Source organism: Oratosquilla oratoria, chromosome 39 (assembly GCF_046742065.1).
Source record: "Oratosquilla oratoria isolate Oo_2021 chromosome 39, ASM4674206v1, whole genome shotgun sequence".
Taxonomy (NCBI): Eukaryota; Metazoa; Arthropoda; class Malacostraca; order Stomatopoda; family Squillidae; genus Oratosquilla; species Oratosquilla oratoria.
Window position 1 is genome coordinate 31,409,237 of NC_134815.1, and position 12,719 is coordinate 31,421,955.

At 39.4% G+C, this 12,719-nt stretch overlaps 1 protein-coding gene across 1 annotated transcript in view; it reads left to right on the plus strand.

Moving 5' to 3' along the window:
* Positions 1–5,882, plus strand: part of LOC143020333 (uncharacterized) — an 84,291-nt gene extending 78,409 nt beyond the window's left edge. The window contains exons 4-5 of the mRNA XM_076176656.1: positions 673–1,239; positions 3,559–5,882. Coding sequence (XP_076032771.1) covers positions 673–1,239; positions 3,559–5,113 — 2,122 coding nt within the window. The 3' untranslated portion in view covers positions 5,114–5,882. The remainder of the gene's footprint in view (positions 1–672; positions 1,240–3,558) is intronic.
* Positions 5,883–12,719: the final 6,837 nt, after the last annotated feature.

Sequence of the window (12,719 nt, forward strand, 5' to 3'; positions counted from 1 at the left end):
TATATGCATACACAAAGACAAATATAATGTGTACACATTCTTTTGCATACGTATGTGCATGTGTGTATCTGTATGTGGATTGACAATAAATGTCTACAACTAAAAGGTGAAGAAATGTATCTAGTTTATTTATCTTCAGAATATATATGGTTACAGGGGTTTAACTGCAAAAACGTAGGAGTTTGTAAATAATCTATTTCCGCCCGTACCAAAATTAAATGAAAATAACCAATATTTCAACATTTGGTAGAATTATACAATCGCTTTACATTTACATGCTTTCTTCTTACAAAAGCTATCATGGTTTGTGGCAATATTAATTTCACAAATATAGATAATATTTATGGACACGTACAATGGTTCGTTTAATCACATTAATTCTTGTCACAAAAAAAAAATGCTACGCGACTTAAGGGTATACTACAGTAGTGGCGTGTTCTCTCACCATAAACCACCTAACTTTATCCCTTAACTCTAACCAATTTTTTTTTCTTTATTTATTATTATTATTATTTTAATGAAATATAGTTATCCAAGTACCTAGAGTGATAGGGTATCAGAATATATGTGGTTATGGTGTCTATCCCTGGGAGTTCGTGAACAAACAAAAAACAAAAGACAAACAAATCTATTTATATATTTATTTATTCATTTATTTATTTATTTTAACAGGTCCGGAAATGGCACACATCGCCAGGTCCTTCGCGTGGAGGCGACGAGAGGGCATCCGGCTATAACTTCCTATGTAGGACCCACGCGTTCCGGCACAGACGGACCCCAGAACACCCCCGGACGAAATCCTGTGCACCGCGAGACACCGAATCCGGAACTGATCTCGTTTGAGCCTCTGGGAGGCGGAAGAGCCGCTTCCCGACCCTCCTCCGGGGTCGGCGAGCCTGGAGTGACCCTCTCTCCGAAGGAGGCGAAGAACAGGAAACGGACCTTTGCCGTGGAGGAAGGAGCCCCTGTTTACCGACAAGGGTTCTCAGGGTCCTTGTCCGGGCCTGTAGAAGGCGTAGGGTTTTCCAGACAAGGACAGGCCCATCCGCGTCAGGAGGGTGCTCGCCTAGAGGAGGTGCAGCAGCAGGGACGTCCGTTGCCAGCCTTCCATGGCCGGCACAGACTCCAGGAAGGGTCTCTCGGTGACTGGCGCCACTCAGGACACGAATTTGGGAGAGGACAACGTCAAGACACCTTCGGGCACAGCATTGTAGAGGATCTGTCTCACCTCCCTGGAGGGTAAGCTGGTGGAGATGCTGGAGGTTCATGGGATCTTTCAGCCCATTTGCTACTAATGGGGTGCCACGGAGATGAATGAAATAGCCTAGAGACAACTAAACTATAACAACTGTTAACCAATACCAGAGGGACTAATCGAGGTGGGTCAAAACAGCTTTGATTCCAAGGGGGTGTTAATTGGTACGAAAGCGATTCATTTTCTCTTTCGAGGATATGTCACGGTGATGAATGGTGGTAGACAAAACTAAACATTTGGTGTTATATCTGAGATCAGGATATCTTTACTACACAGAAAAAAATGCCACGAAGTCCAAATAGTTTTTTACCCTACACAGTCATAAAAATGTTCTCCATACACAGAAAAAATATCATCTTAAATGCCGACAATGAAAGTATTCTTACCACATTGTCAGAGAGCATTAAGCGCGGGCAGTAGTAAAGCATCCTTACCATGTAGCCAAAGGATAAATCATGACCACATTAAAAAAAAAATCTCTTTTCCGCCAATTATTATTTTCATTTGACCAAAGGAATGTCATCGTATTGAAGAAAACAACTTTATTTTGTGTTTTATAAACTTAATTTTATTCCTTCAAGAAAGAAGGAATAAACATTTTGGACCTTTGGTAATCAATTTTTAGTAGAAGATCAGGAAGCGAAAAAATTCTTAGATGTGGTGCAGGATAACTTCCTAAAACAAATGATTACCGATCCTACGAGGGGAGAAAGTACTCTGGACTTACTTTTAACTAATAATGAGCACCTAATGAGTAACGTAAAAGTGGGAGATAGTCTAGGCTCTAGCGATCATCAAGAAATAAGATTTAATATTATTTGGGAAGAATTGAAAAGTAAGAATAACGTCCAAGTACCAGACTTCAGGAGAGCCAATTTTGATAAGATAAAAACTTATTTGAAATTGAATATGAAATGTCATACGGATGATTCGTCAATTACCTGAACGGTCAAGAGTCGGGACATGACCATGGGTCAGGTCATGACCATGGGTCAGGTCATGACCAGGGGTCGGGTCACGGAGGGTAATATGCATACCTTGGGTCAGGTCACTTGGGGGCGGGGGCTCAACAGACAGGTCAGCGATTTGGATGAAATGTATAGCAATCTAACTGATTTAATTATTAATGCACAAAATACATTTATCCCCCTGAAGTCAATACGGAAGAATAGTAATACTCCCAAATGGATGACGGACAGACTGAAACATGAGATCGGAATGAAAAGAGGACTTTACGTAAAAATAAAAAACGGGGAAACACACCTTAGATCAAGATATAACGAAATGGCAAAGCTGGTTAAAAAGAATACACGTACAGCGAAACGTAACTATGAAATTAAGGTTGCCAGTCAAGCAAGATCCAACCCTAAGGGTTTCTTTCATCTCTATAGAACACGCTTTTAGAGAAAACTGAGTGCGAGAGAGACTTGGGAGTTCTAGCGAGTCCGGACCTTAAAACCAGGAAACAGTGCATTAGCGCCAGGAATAAAGCTAACAGAGCATTAGGTTTCATTGCTAGGACGGTAACGAATAGAAGTGCAGAGGTAATTATCAAACTCTATCTAGCGATAGTTAGACCTATCCTTGACTATGCGGTACAGTTTTGGTCTCCGTCCTATAGAATGGACATAAATTTACTAGAATCAGTACAGAGAAGAATGACCAAAATGATACATGGACTCAGAAATTTGCCTCACGAGGAGAGGCTTCGACACATTAACTTACACTCTCTGGAAAGACGCAGAGTGTGGGCTGACTTAATAGAGGTGTTCAAGTGGATGAAAGGCTTAACAAGGGTGATGCAAACAAGGTCATCATATTAAAACAACAGGGCAGGACTCGCAGTAATGGATTTAAATTGGACAAATTTAGATTTAAGAAGGAAATAGGTAAGAATTAGTTTACTAATAGGGTGGTCAACGAATGGAATAGACTTAGTAACCATGTAGTGAGCGCTGAAACTATCAGTTGTTTTAAGAAACGGTTAGACAACTTTATGGATGGGGATGACAGGTGGTGATGGATATGGAGCTGCCTTGTGTAGGCCTTATGGTCTCTTGCAGTCTCCTTCATTCTTATGTTCTTATGTTACTATAGTTACAAACTGTTGTTAGGTTCTCCCTATAATCAAAAGTGTTTTAATCTATCGACCACTGTGGTCAATTTGAAGCATTCATTGACTGTCATGGCTAAAACTAAACAATTCTATTCAGCTCACAGGAATCTTGTGATCTACAAATGGTTAACAAATTACCTATTACAAATAATAGGCAACATTTATTCAGATACTCTTCTCTTTCCAGATCTTCTAGAGATGCAGAGCCCAAACAATCACACAGAAGATCTCAGACCAAGTCTCCATCAACTCCATCTCCTCTGCCTCCCCATCCCTCACCCCAATTTCCAACAAAGTCCTACCACCCGGGTGCCTCTTACACTCCTAGGAATAGTCAGCACCTGTACCCCAAACACCATCGTGTTGATGATGTCATCGACACTGAAAATCGGTATACGCAACCCCTTGGTCATCATCCCACCACCCAAGGACATCGTCAAGGACATCCTCTCGAATCTCAAGACAGGAAAATGGGGCTTCTTCCCGAGACTCGAAGTCAGAGAAGACCAAACTTCCAGGAGGAACTAGCGAAGGACATTGTCCCTGGAAACGGTGGGACATCGCACCGCACCCGTTTCAATCCCGTGGAAGGCCAGGTCGTCGAAGACAGGACCATGCCTTCTTCCAGGACCAACGTCATGAAAATAGCCAGCGGAGATATTGACAGTGGTGGTCAAATCGGTAAGCTTCTCAAGATGATGAATATATCGTACGCAAGATTCCTTGGAATTCTAAAGCAAAAAGGTATAGATACTGATCACATATTCGAATCTCTTGACAATGGTGGTACTTTAGAAGATATTCAGCTCTATCTAGAACAGCCGATGTTTCCAGAGGAGAATGAGCCACCACGATCATATCCAATCGAAGACCCGTCTTTGGTTGAAGAATCTTTGGTACCTCAGTCGCCACTCATAGATGAAGACGCCTTCGAATTTGACGACAAGGAAAGAAGAGTTGAGGATCTGCTTTTCCTCGACGACGAAGACAATATCGAATCGGTGCCAGCAGACTCATTAGAGTACATGGAGTCGCCGGAACGGCCTCAACGCAGGAGAAAACATAGAAAAGATCGGAATAGAAACAAGAAAAGGAATGGAAATAAGGGCAGGGGGCGCAACAAGAACAAGCATAGAAATCGTCATCAGAAAGAGAGACACTTTGCGGAACTGACGACCTCAACAATGACCCCGCCACCCGTCCATGTCTCAACTGCCTTTGCTTCCTCGACATCGACTACATCAGCATCATTCCAGGAGGAACTTCACAAGCACACCACAACTCCAAAACCAGAGTCTACACCCATGACCGAAGAAGTCATGACAACGACGACGACAATGGTTATAACCTCGGAACAAGACCAAAGCCATGAAACTGACAGTCCTACTCTTGCTTCCGAAGGCGAAGTTGAGGAAGATTTGGCTTCTGTCGTGGCAGTCGTGGTTGAGGAGGTTGTACCAGACGGTAAGAACCAACCCGAGTTTTACGAACCGACGCATGAGGAAGTGAGCGAGGATATCATAGTCTCTGAAACGGTCATAGAAGAACCCAAAGAAGAATACGTCTTCCCGATCCGGGGGATCCTGATCCTGAGCGGTGTCATGGGAGCCATGGCTATGTTCACACTAGTGGTACTCGTCTTCTATGCTATCGTTAAGTGTTCCAAGAGGGCGCCCGTCAATAACTACCAGGTTAGCTCTAAGAACAGAGAACCTTTGAAAGCTATCCAAGCCTACGCGTGAGTGCTGCCACCTTGCGAGTGAAAACCGAGAGACAAAGAGACTAACCTTTTTGGGTTCTAAGGCACGTTTGTGACACTGCGCACTGGAGTGACGCAGAACATTTTTTGTGGTACTTTCGTGACACCAGGTGCCCTAATGCCACAAATCACTTTAGTGTCAGATAAGAAAAACGCACGAGTCTCTGCAAGCTGATCAAAGTGATCATTTGTAAGAATGGTGACATGATAAAAGACGGTGTCAGACAGTGAAACCGAGTCTTGGACTTATCGAGTGACTACAATATCCACGTACTCTAGCTAACAAAGGAGACTAGGATAAGCAAAATGTACATAATGTGTCTAATGAAGGAGTGACTTTTATTTCCCAGATATGGGAAGGAGTATTACATGATTAATTTATATTTCTGGTATATGCAAGCCTACTAGAGCAGTGCGAAAACTAGTATTACCGATAATTAATTTATGATACATATCGTATGAATACTCATATATCATAAGTTTGTACATAGGCACAGTACAGGATACTGGAAAACAGGCCACTGTTGTCTGAATGACCCTTATCAGAATGAATATCTGATTATGGTGCGCGTAATCTGGTGCTATGTGCGCGCCTTTAAGGATCTTAATATACAAATATACTATTTGTGATGTTTTTATATACAGACATAATATCTGTAATGCTGCAACCTTTTAACTGCATGTTTGTGCACTGGAAAATTCTTTAATCAGTATTAATATATTTAGAATAAATAAAAGGAGCAGCTAACGTGCTCTGGCATTTGAATTATCCCTAATAAACCATTGATGAAATGCTTCATATATACAAAGTAGAATCAAACACATCAAGTTCCATTGTGCTTTGAGATAATTATGTCATTACTAAGGGGAAATATGAATTTCAAATAAATGATTCGAGTAAACACTGTCCAAACAGATCTAAATCTTGGAAATTAAACAACGTGAAGATGAAGATTTACATGTACAACGTGAAAAACCTCGCAGAGCACAAACTGTAGGGTTTTGTGGAAGAACGGGAGAACATTATCTGGGATATCGTGCGACTGAGTGAAGTCTGAAGGGTGGAGCTAATACTCACGTAACTACAAAACAGTAACCACGTATTCTACTACAGAAGCAAAGCGAAGGAAAGATCTAATGGAATGTAATTCTTGACAAATCGAAATCTTGCTCGCAATGTACTGAAACTGAGCCGTGTTTTAGTTAGGATAGCTTGGATTGTGATTAGGTAATGTGAAAGATCATCCTAAAAAAGAATTCCGGTTCTCTCACACTTGAAATATGCTGATTCAGTACGGCCTCCAAATCCCATTAAAGACATTGATAGATTGAGAAGAGTACACAGGGAGTACACAGATCAACACCAATAGAATTTATTTATAAGGTAGTGAATTGGTAAATCATATATTAAGGCTGAGATAAGAGAAGAGGGAGACAAACATGGATCATATACAGGAAACTTTACGGAAAGGTAAAAGTATTAAACAGGCTAAGCGCAAACTTCAGGGAAGTAGCAGACTGTAATGGCCACGTTTTTCATATTCATTTAAACTATTCAAAATTACAGACTGAGAGGCAAAATTAAGCGAAAGACCTGTAGATCAGATGTGGGAAATATTTCAAAATACGCTCACTAAGATCATTCATACTTACATTCCTTTTAAGGACAGACGTCCCCCAAATCAGGTTCGCCCAAAATGGCTCGACACAGAAACTAAAAAAATGTATTACTAAAAAGAGACCATCTTATAAAAAATATAAATGCTCGGGTGCATCTAATGACTATGAAAGTTATATATTATTACAGAGATTTAAAAAAGACAATAAAAAACGAAAACGACAGTACGAAATAAATATCACTGGTAAATCCAAAGAGAATCCCAAAAAATTCTAGTTACATTAAAGATAAAAAGGTTATTAGGAATCACATTGGTCCACTATTATCTGCTGACGGTCAACTTGAATATTCAAATGAAGGAATATGTAATATTTTAAACAATTATTTTAGCTCGGTATTCGTAAACGAAATACCTCAAAGTGAACTCCAAACTAAAACCTGTGAAAAATCTAGGGTAAACTTACTACGGTAAATATAACAAAAGAAAAAAATTAAAAGATGTATAGATAAACTCAAAGTTAATAAAACACCAGGGCCTGACGGTTGGCATCCAAGAATCTTAAAGGAAATGAAAAATGAGATTGTTGTTCCATTAGAAATTATTTTCAAGAAATCCATCATATCCGGAGATGTCCCAAGAGAATGGAAGCTAGCTAACATTACTCCCATATTAAAAAAAAAAAAAAAAAAAATGATGGAAATTATCATCGGAGATACTATCGAACATCATTTAGAAAGTAACTGTTTGATAAGTGACAGCCAGCATGTTTTCAGACGAAAACGTTCTTGCGTGACTAACTTACTCGAATTCTACAACAAAGTTATCTCGAATTATGACAAAAGAAACAATATAGATTTAATATATCTAGACTTTGCAAAAGCTTTTGATACCGTCCCACACGAAAGACTACTTACTAAATTAGCTTCGCACGGAATAAGTGGTGTAGCCTATTAAGTTGGACTAGTAATTGGTTGAATGATCGAAAATAGAGAATTATTTTAAATGGAAAAACTTCTAGATGGAAAAATGTTACAAGTGGAGTTCCTCAGGGTTCCGTTCTTGGGCCACTTCTATTCACAGTATATATAAATGATATAGACCATGGACTAAAATCTACTGTTTCCAAATTTGCTGATGATACAAAACTGTGCGGAATGGCAAATGATCACTTAAATCAATTAGATATTCATATTTACAGCAATGGTCTGAAAAGTGGCTAATGAAATTTAACACAAGTAAATGCAAGGTAATGCACATAGGTAAAAATAACAGTAAGTACGATTACAAGTTATTTGGAAATTCGTTAACAAAAGTGGATAGTGAAAAAGATCTCGGCGTAATTATCAGTAACGATCTCAAATCATCCAAGCAGTGTATTTCATCCTCTGAGAGAGCAAATAAGATTCTAGGACTGATTGCGCGATCTTTTGACTTCAAAAGTCCATCACTCATTAACAAGCTATATAAATCGTTAGTTTGTCCACATTTGGAATATGCTGTTTCCGTATGGTCACCGAATCTCATTAAAGACATTGACAGAATTGGAAAAAGTACAACGGGGAGCCACAAAACCCATTCCAAATATAAAAAATAATACGAAAATCTACTAAAACATATGAATCTGTTTTTCATAAAAAAGCGTAGACTCAGAGGTGACTTGATACAGGTCTTTAAAATTCTAAAGGGAATTGACATCAAAAGTGACAAAATTTTCACATTGAATGAGAATCAGACAAGAAACAATGGTCTCAAACTGTCCGGAAATAGATTCAAACTGGAAGTGGGTAGAAACAACTTCGCCAACCGTGTAGTTAATGAATGGAATAAACTTCCTGCAGAGGCAGTGCAATGTAGTTCAGTTCGAAGCTTTAAGAATCATTTAGATAAATACCTATTTATTTTATATTGCTTTTTTATCATTTGTCTGTTTGATTCTCATTTATTATTAGTTATATGTCAATTTATTATTATTTACTATTTACCTGTTTGTTTATTATTTGACTATACCTATGCATTTATTTATGTATTTTATTCGTTATTTACATTATTATAGTTTTTATTTATTCATTTATTATTATTATGATTTTTTTCGCATCCAACCTAGATATGGACCAAAAGGTCTCCTGTCGGCATGCTCCGCCTTTGTAATCCTTTGTATAGGATACCTCGGAGAAATTTCAACATATACAGCCAACACACAAAAAGCACATCCAACCACACGAATGTAAGGATATCCTTTTCTCTTTTTATACGTAACCCGTCTCCCACTCCCTTCGTCGCTCGTACTAACCCTCCTTCTTCCCCGATTTCCTCCCTTCCTCTATGCTGAACGCTACACCAATGCCCTCTTACAATTAAAAACAGGTCAGTTAGTTAGAGGGCAGGATAGATTAGATGGGGGAGAGGGAGGAAGGGGGGATTTGGGAGTTTAGTGTAAGGAAAGAATTAAATGGAAGGAAGTTAGAGTTATGATAGATGTGGCGCAGACCCACTTGCTCGATTAAAAAACAGGTCAGAGAGGATGTGTCCAAAAACAGGTCAGAGAGGATGTGTCCAAAAATTCCGCATGTCTCACGATGCTCAGGAACCTGTATTTCGGAGCTCTCTCCCACCTAAATGTCCAACCTTGATTATAAATTCTTATTAGCTAGACCTAGAAAAATATGTAAATAATAAGTCACAGTCACGATTTCGTAATCGGAGAATGTCAGGGTTCGCGGGTATTGGAAGACTGCTTGAAGGCGTCACTTTAAGACAGACCCTACGTTGCGACGGGTCAGTACCTTCTCTTTTCCTAGTATCACCATTCTTGAAATACCACCCCCTTTGGAAATATAGCTACATAGTGACATACCTTTAATGACCAAGAGTGATAGTTACACATATGTATAGACTTTAAGAGAGACCCTACGCTCCGACAGGGCCCACGTCACAATATACTGTAGTTGTGCCTTCAGAATGATCACACTCAAAAAAGTTACACGGCAAAGGAGATAAATACATGACGAAGTGAAATGCAGAGAGAAAAAAAAGAGATTGGCGCGGTGTGGCCATAAATTGCCCTCTGTTTCGTCAAGCCGGGATTGCATGCATATTATTATTATTATTATTTTATCTTATTTTTTTTTTTTTTTTACGGGCGGTAGTTTTTGCTTGCAAAGCCTTTCAAGCAAAGGAACGACATTATAAGATAAACCTATCCTTCTTTTGTACATCACTAAAAGGCCCTTGATTCAGCAATACAAAAGGAAAATACTAAACTCCAAACGAACACAGATTGAAGAAAAGTGCACAAATCCATACAATTCCATTAGAATTTATTTGAAAATGTAATATAAATAAACTGAAATGTAAATTGTGAAACTAAACTAAACTGTAAAACCAAACTATAAATCTCTCTGAATCTCACTAAATTCCATGCCAGCTTCAATGTGTATAATTTAAAGTCACCCCTTACAAATATTGAGTCTCTATCATACATTCAGAAAGAAAACGTGAATGCAGAGTCCAACTGCAGTAGGGATCTCATTATTAAAACTTACACTCTGACGTTTTAAATTTTATAGCTGTCGCCAGACAATTCCACTCAGCTAAGGATCCCTTCTTCTTACTGTTCAAGTTCAAAGTATTAAAGAAATCCAAAACATAGGGCAGATTGGTAAACAGAAGATGGAATAAGAAGAAACAGAATTGTATAAAAAGAAAAAGAATTGTATAAAAAGAAAACAAATGAACAAAAATGAAAAAAGCGGAAAAAAACGATATTAGTACTTTTAATGATGATAAAAATAAAAATAGTAATACAATAATAATAATTATATTATAAATTTATTAATTATAGTAATAATAATAACAACAACAATAGTAATGATAATAAAAAAATGACGATTACTATTATCCTGAAATGTTTTGCCCTTCTCGCTGCATTAATCGATTTTAGCACTTATTCTAATTGCTGTCAGATGTTTAGTTTAGCGTTTTTTATTGAACACCAACAGACACATGTTGGAGGGTCACATCCCCAACACTGGAGTGACACTCAGCCAATAGGGAATGTGAGGAAGATCTTGCTATGTTGAAGGAATAGCAGCCAGCAGCACAAGGAGTACCTCAACTACCTGAAGAACACCGCACCCTGCACAGTGGAAGCATCCAGAAGACGGCTGGATGTCTTCTTACAACAAAACATAGAAGGCTCACCTCCCACACCGTCCTATAGTTAGACGTGGCCCCACTACAACAAGCAAGCTGGTACGTCGTACATCACTTCACTGGAGGCAACAACAGGACCAGGGAGGAAGCAGCGGCAGTTTCTGTAGCTGAGGCGAAGACGCCGAGGTCTCCATAAATAACATAAGGTAAAGGTATTCACGTACGCGCTCATTCACTAAATGATACGGAGACAAGAACGAGTAATGCCGTGGGCAGACGACATAGAAGTCTTTGGGTCGATAATTAATACGTGGTCATTACCGGACGCTATTCAATTTCACGTTAGTGATGCATCATCGTAAGTTCACCGAGCCATAATGCCACTAGATTTACGTTCAATGAGTATGTATTTCGAGGGAGCGTATAGATTTATCTTAGGAAGCCATCGATAGCCAGTCTGCCACGCGCCTTACCCAGACTGGAATTTGTTTCAGGGGCATCTCTAAGAGAGCTGTCATGGATATGTGCGCTGTTAGTGTAATCGGAAGCGTACTGGTCTCGCATCCGCTTAATTGTGGCTTCGAATCCCACACTCCTCTCTTATACCGAGTGATAATGGTCACCTGACCCAACAGTCCCTGAAGCGCACAGGGGAAAGGTGACGGCTTCGGCCGCAGTTACTCCTGGCTTAGGGTCCTCAGCGATTCTGTCCTTGAAAACAATATCGCACCCTAGGTATGGTCAAGGAGAGATTGAAGGAGGGCAAGGAGGGAAATCAGTTACAAGTGATCGGCCTTCTTACTGGAATGGATACAAGTTTGCATTCATGAAATAGCGATGCGTGAGTCTGGTCCGTAGGGGGTTCACTAAAAGTTCCTCGACTTACAAACATTCGACTTACGAACTTCCAGACATCCGAACGAAGCCTCTAACCTACTTTACCAGTTTAAGGTAAGAAATCCACAAAGTATTAGTATGACAAATTATTTTTGTTTTATGTATCATTAGTAATGCGTTTTAGGATAAGAAAACATTATCGACTTCATGTCATACTTATGCATGTAGATTTGAGTACCTTTGAAACTATGTTGAATATCGACTTACGAACATTTCGAGTTACGAACGGCCGTTCGGAACGTAACTTGTCCGAAAATTGAGGAGTTGTACATAAAACTTGAGCAGTTGATGACTATATTGTGGTTATGAATGCTTACACAATGGTTCCTCATCCCCCCCCCCCAGTGATTCGGGTGCCTTAAAATGTGTTCACATCAATACGTGTGTAAGCTACCCATGTATGAAATTACGGTACATGTTTCTCATTTTTGGCAGCAACTTCGAATCAATTGCGTCTATCTCATGCCTATGCACGCGCGCACACCCGAACACAACCACTCGCGAAAGCGCGCGCACACACGCACACACACACACGGACGCACTCATACAGACAAGCACATACAAACATAAGCGCATACACGCGCGTGTGCACACGCAAACACGTGCACATATGCACAAAGGCATATGTGCACACACAAATACTTACGAATACACACTCAAGCACACGCGTACGCACACACACACACACACACACACACACACACACACACACATATATATATATATATATATATATATATATATATATATATATATATATATACACATATACACACACACTTGCACATGAACAAATACACATATAGCTCTCGTCTACGGTCTTGTGAACGACCTAATCGTGTGATAGATTTCTCTTTGGCCTCATCTTAGAGGAGAGAGTCGTTGTTATCACGGAAGATTGTAATTGATTATTTCATGTTC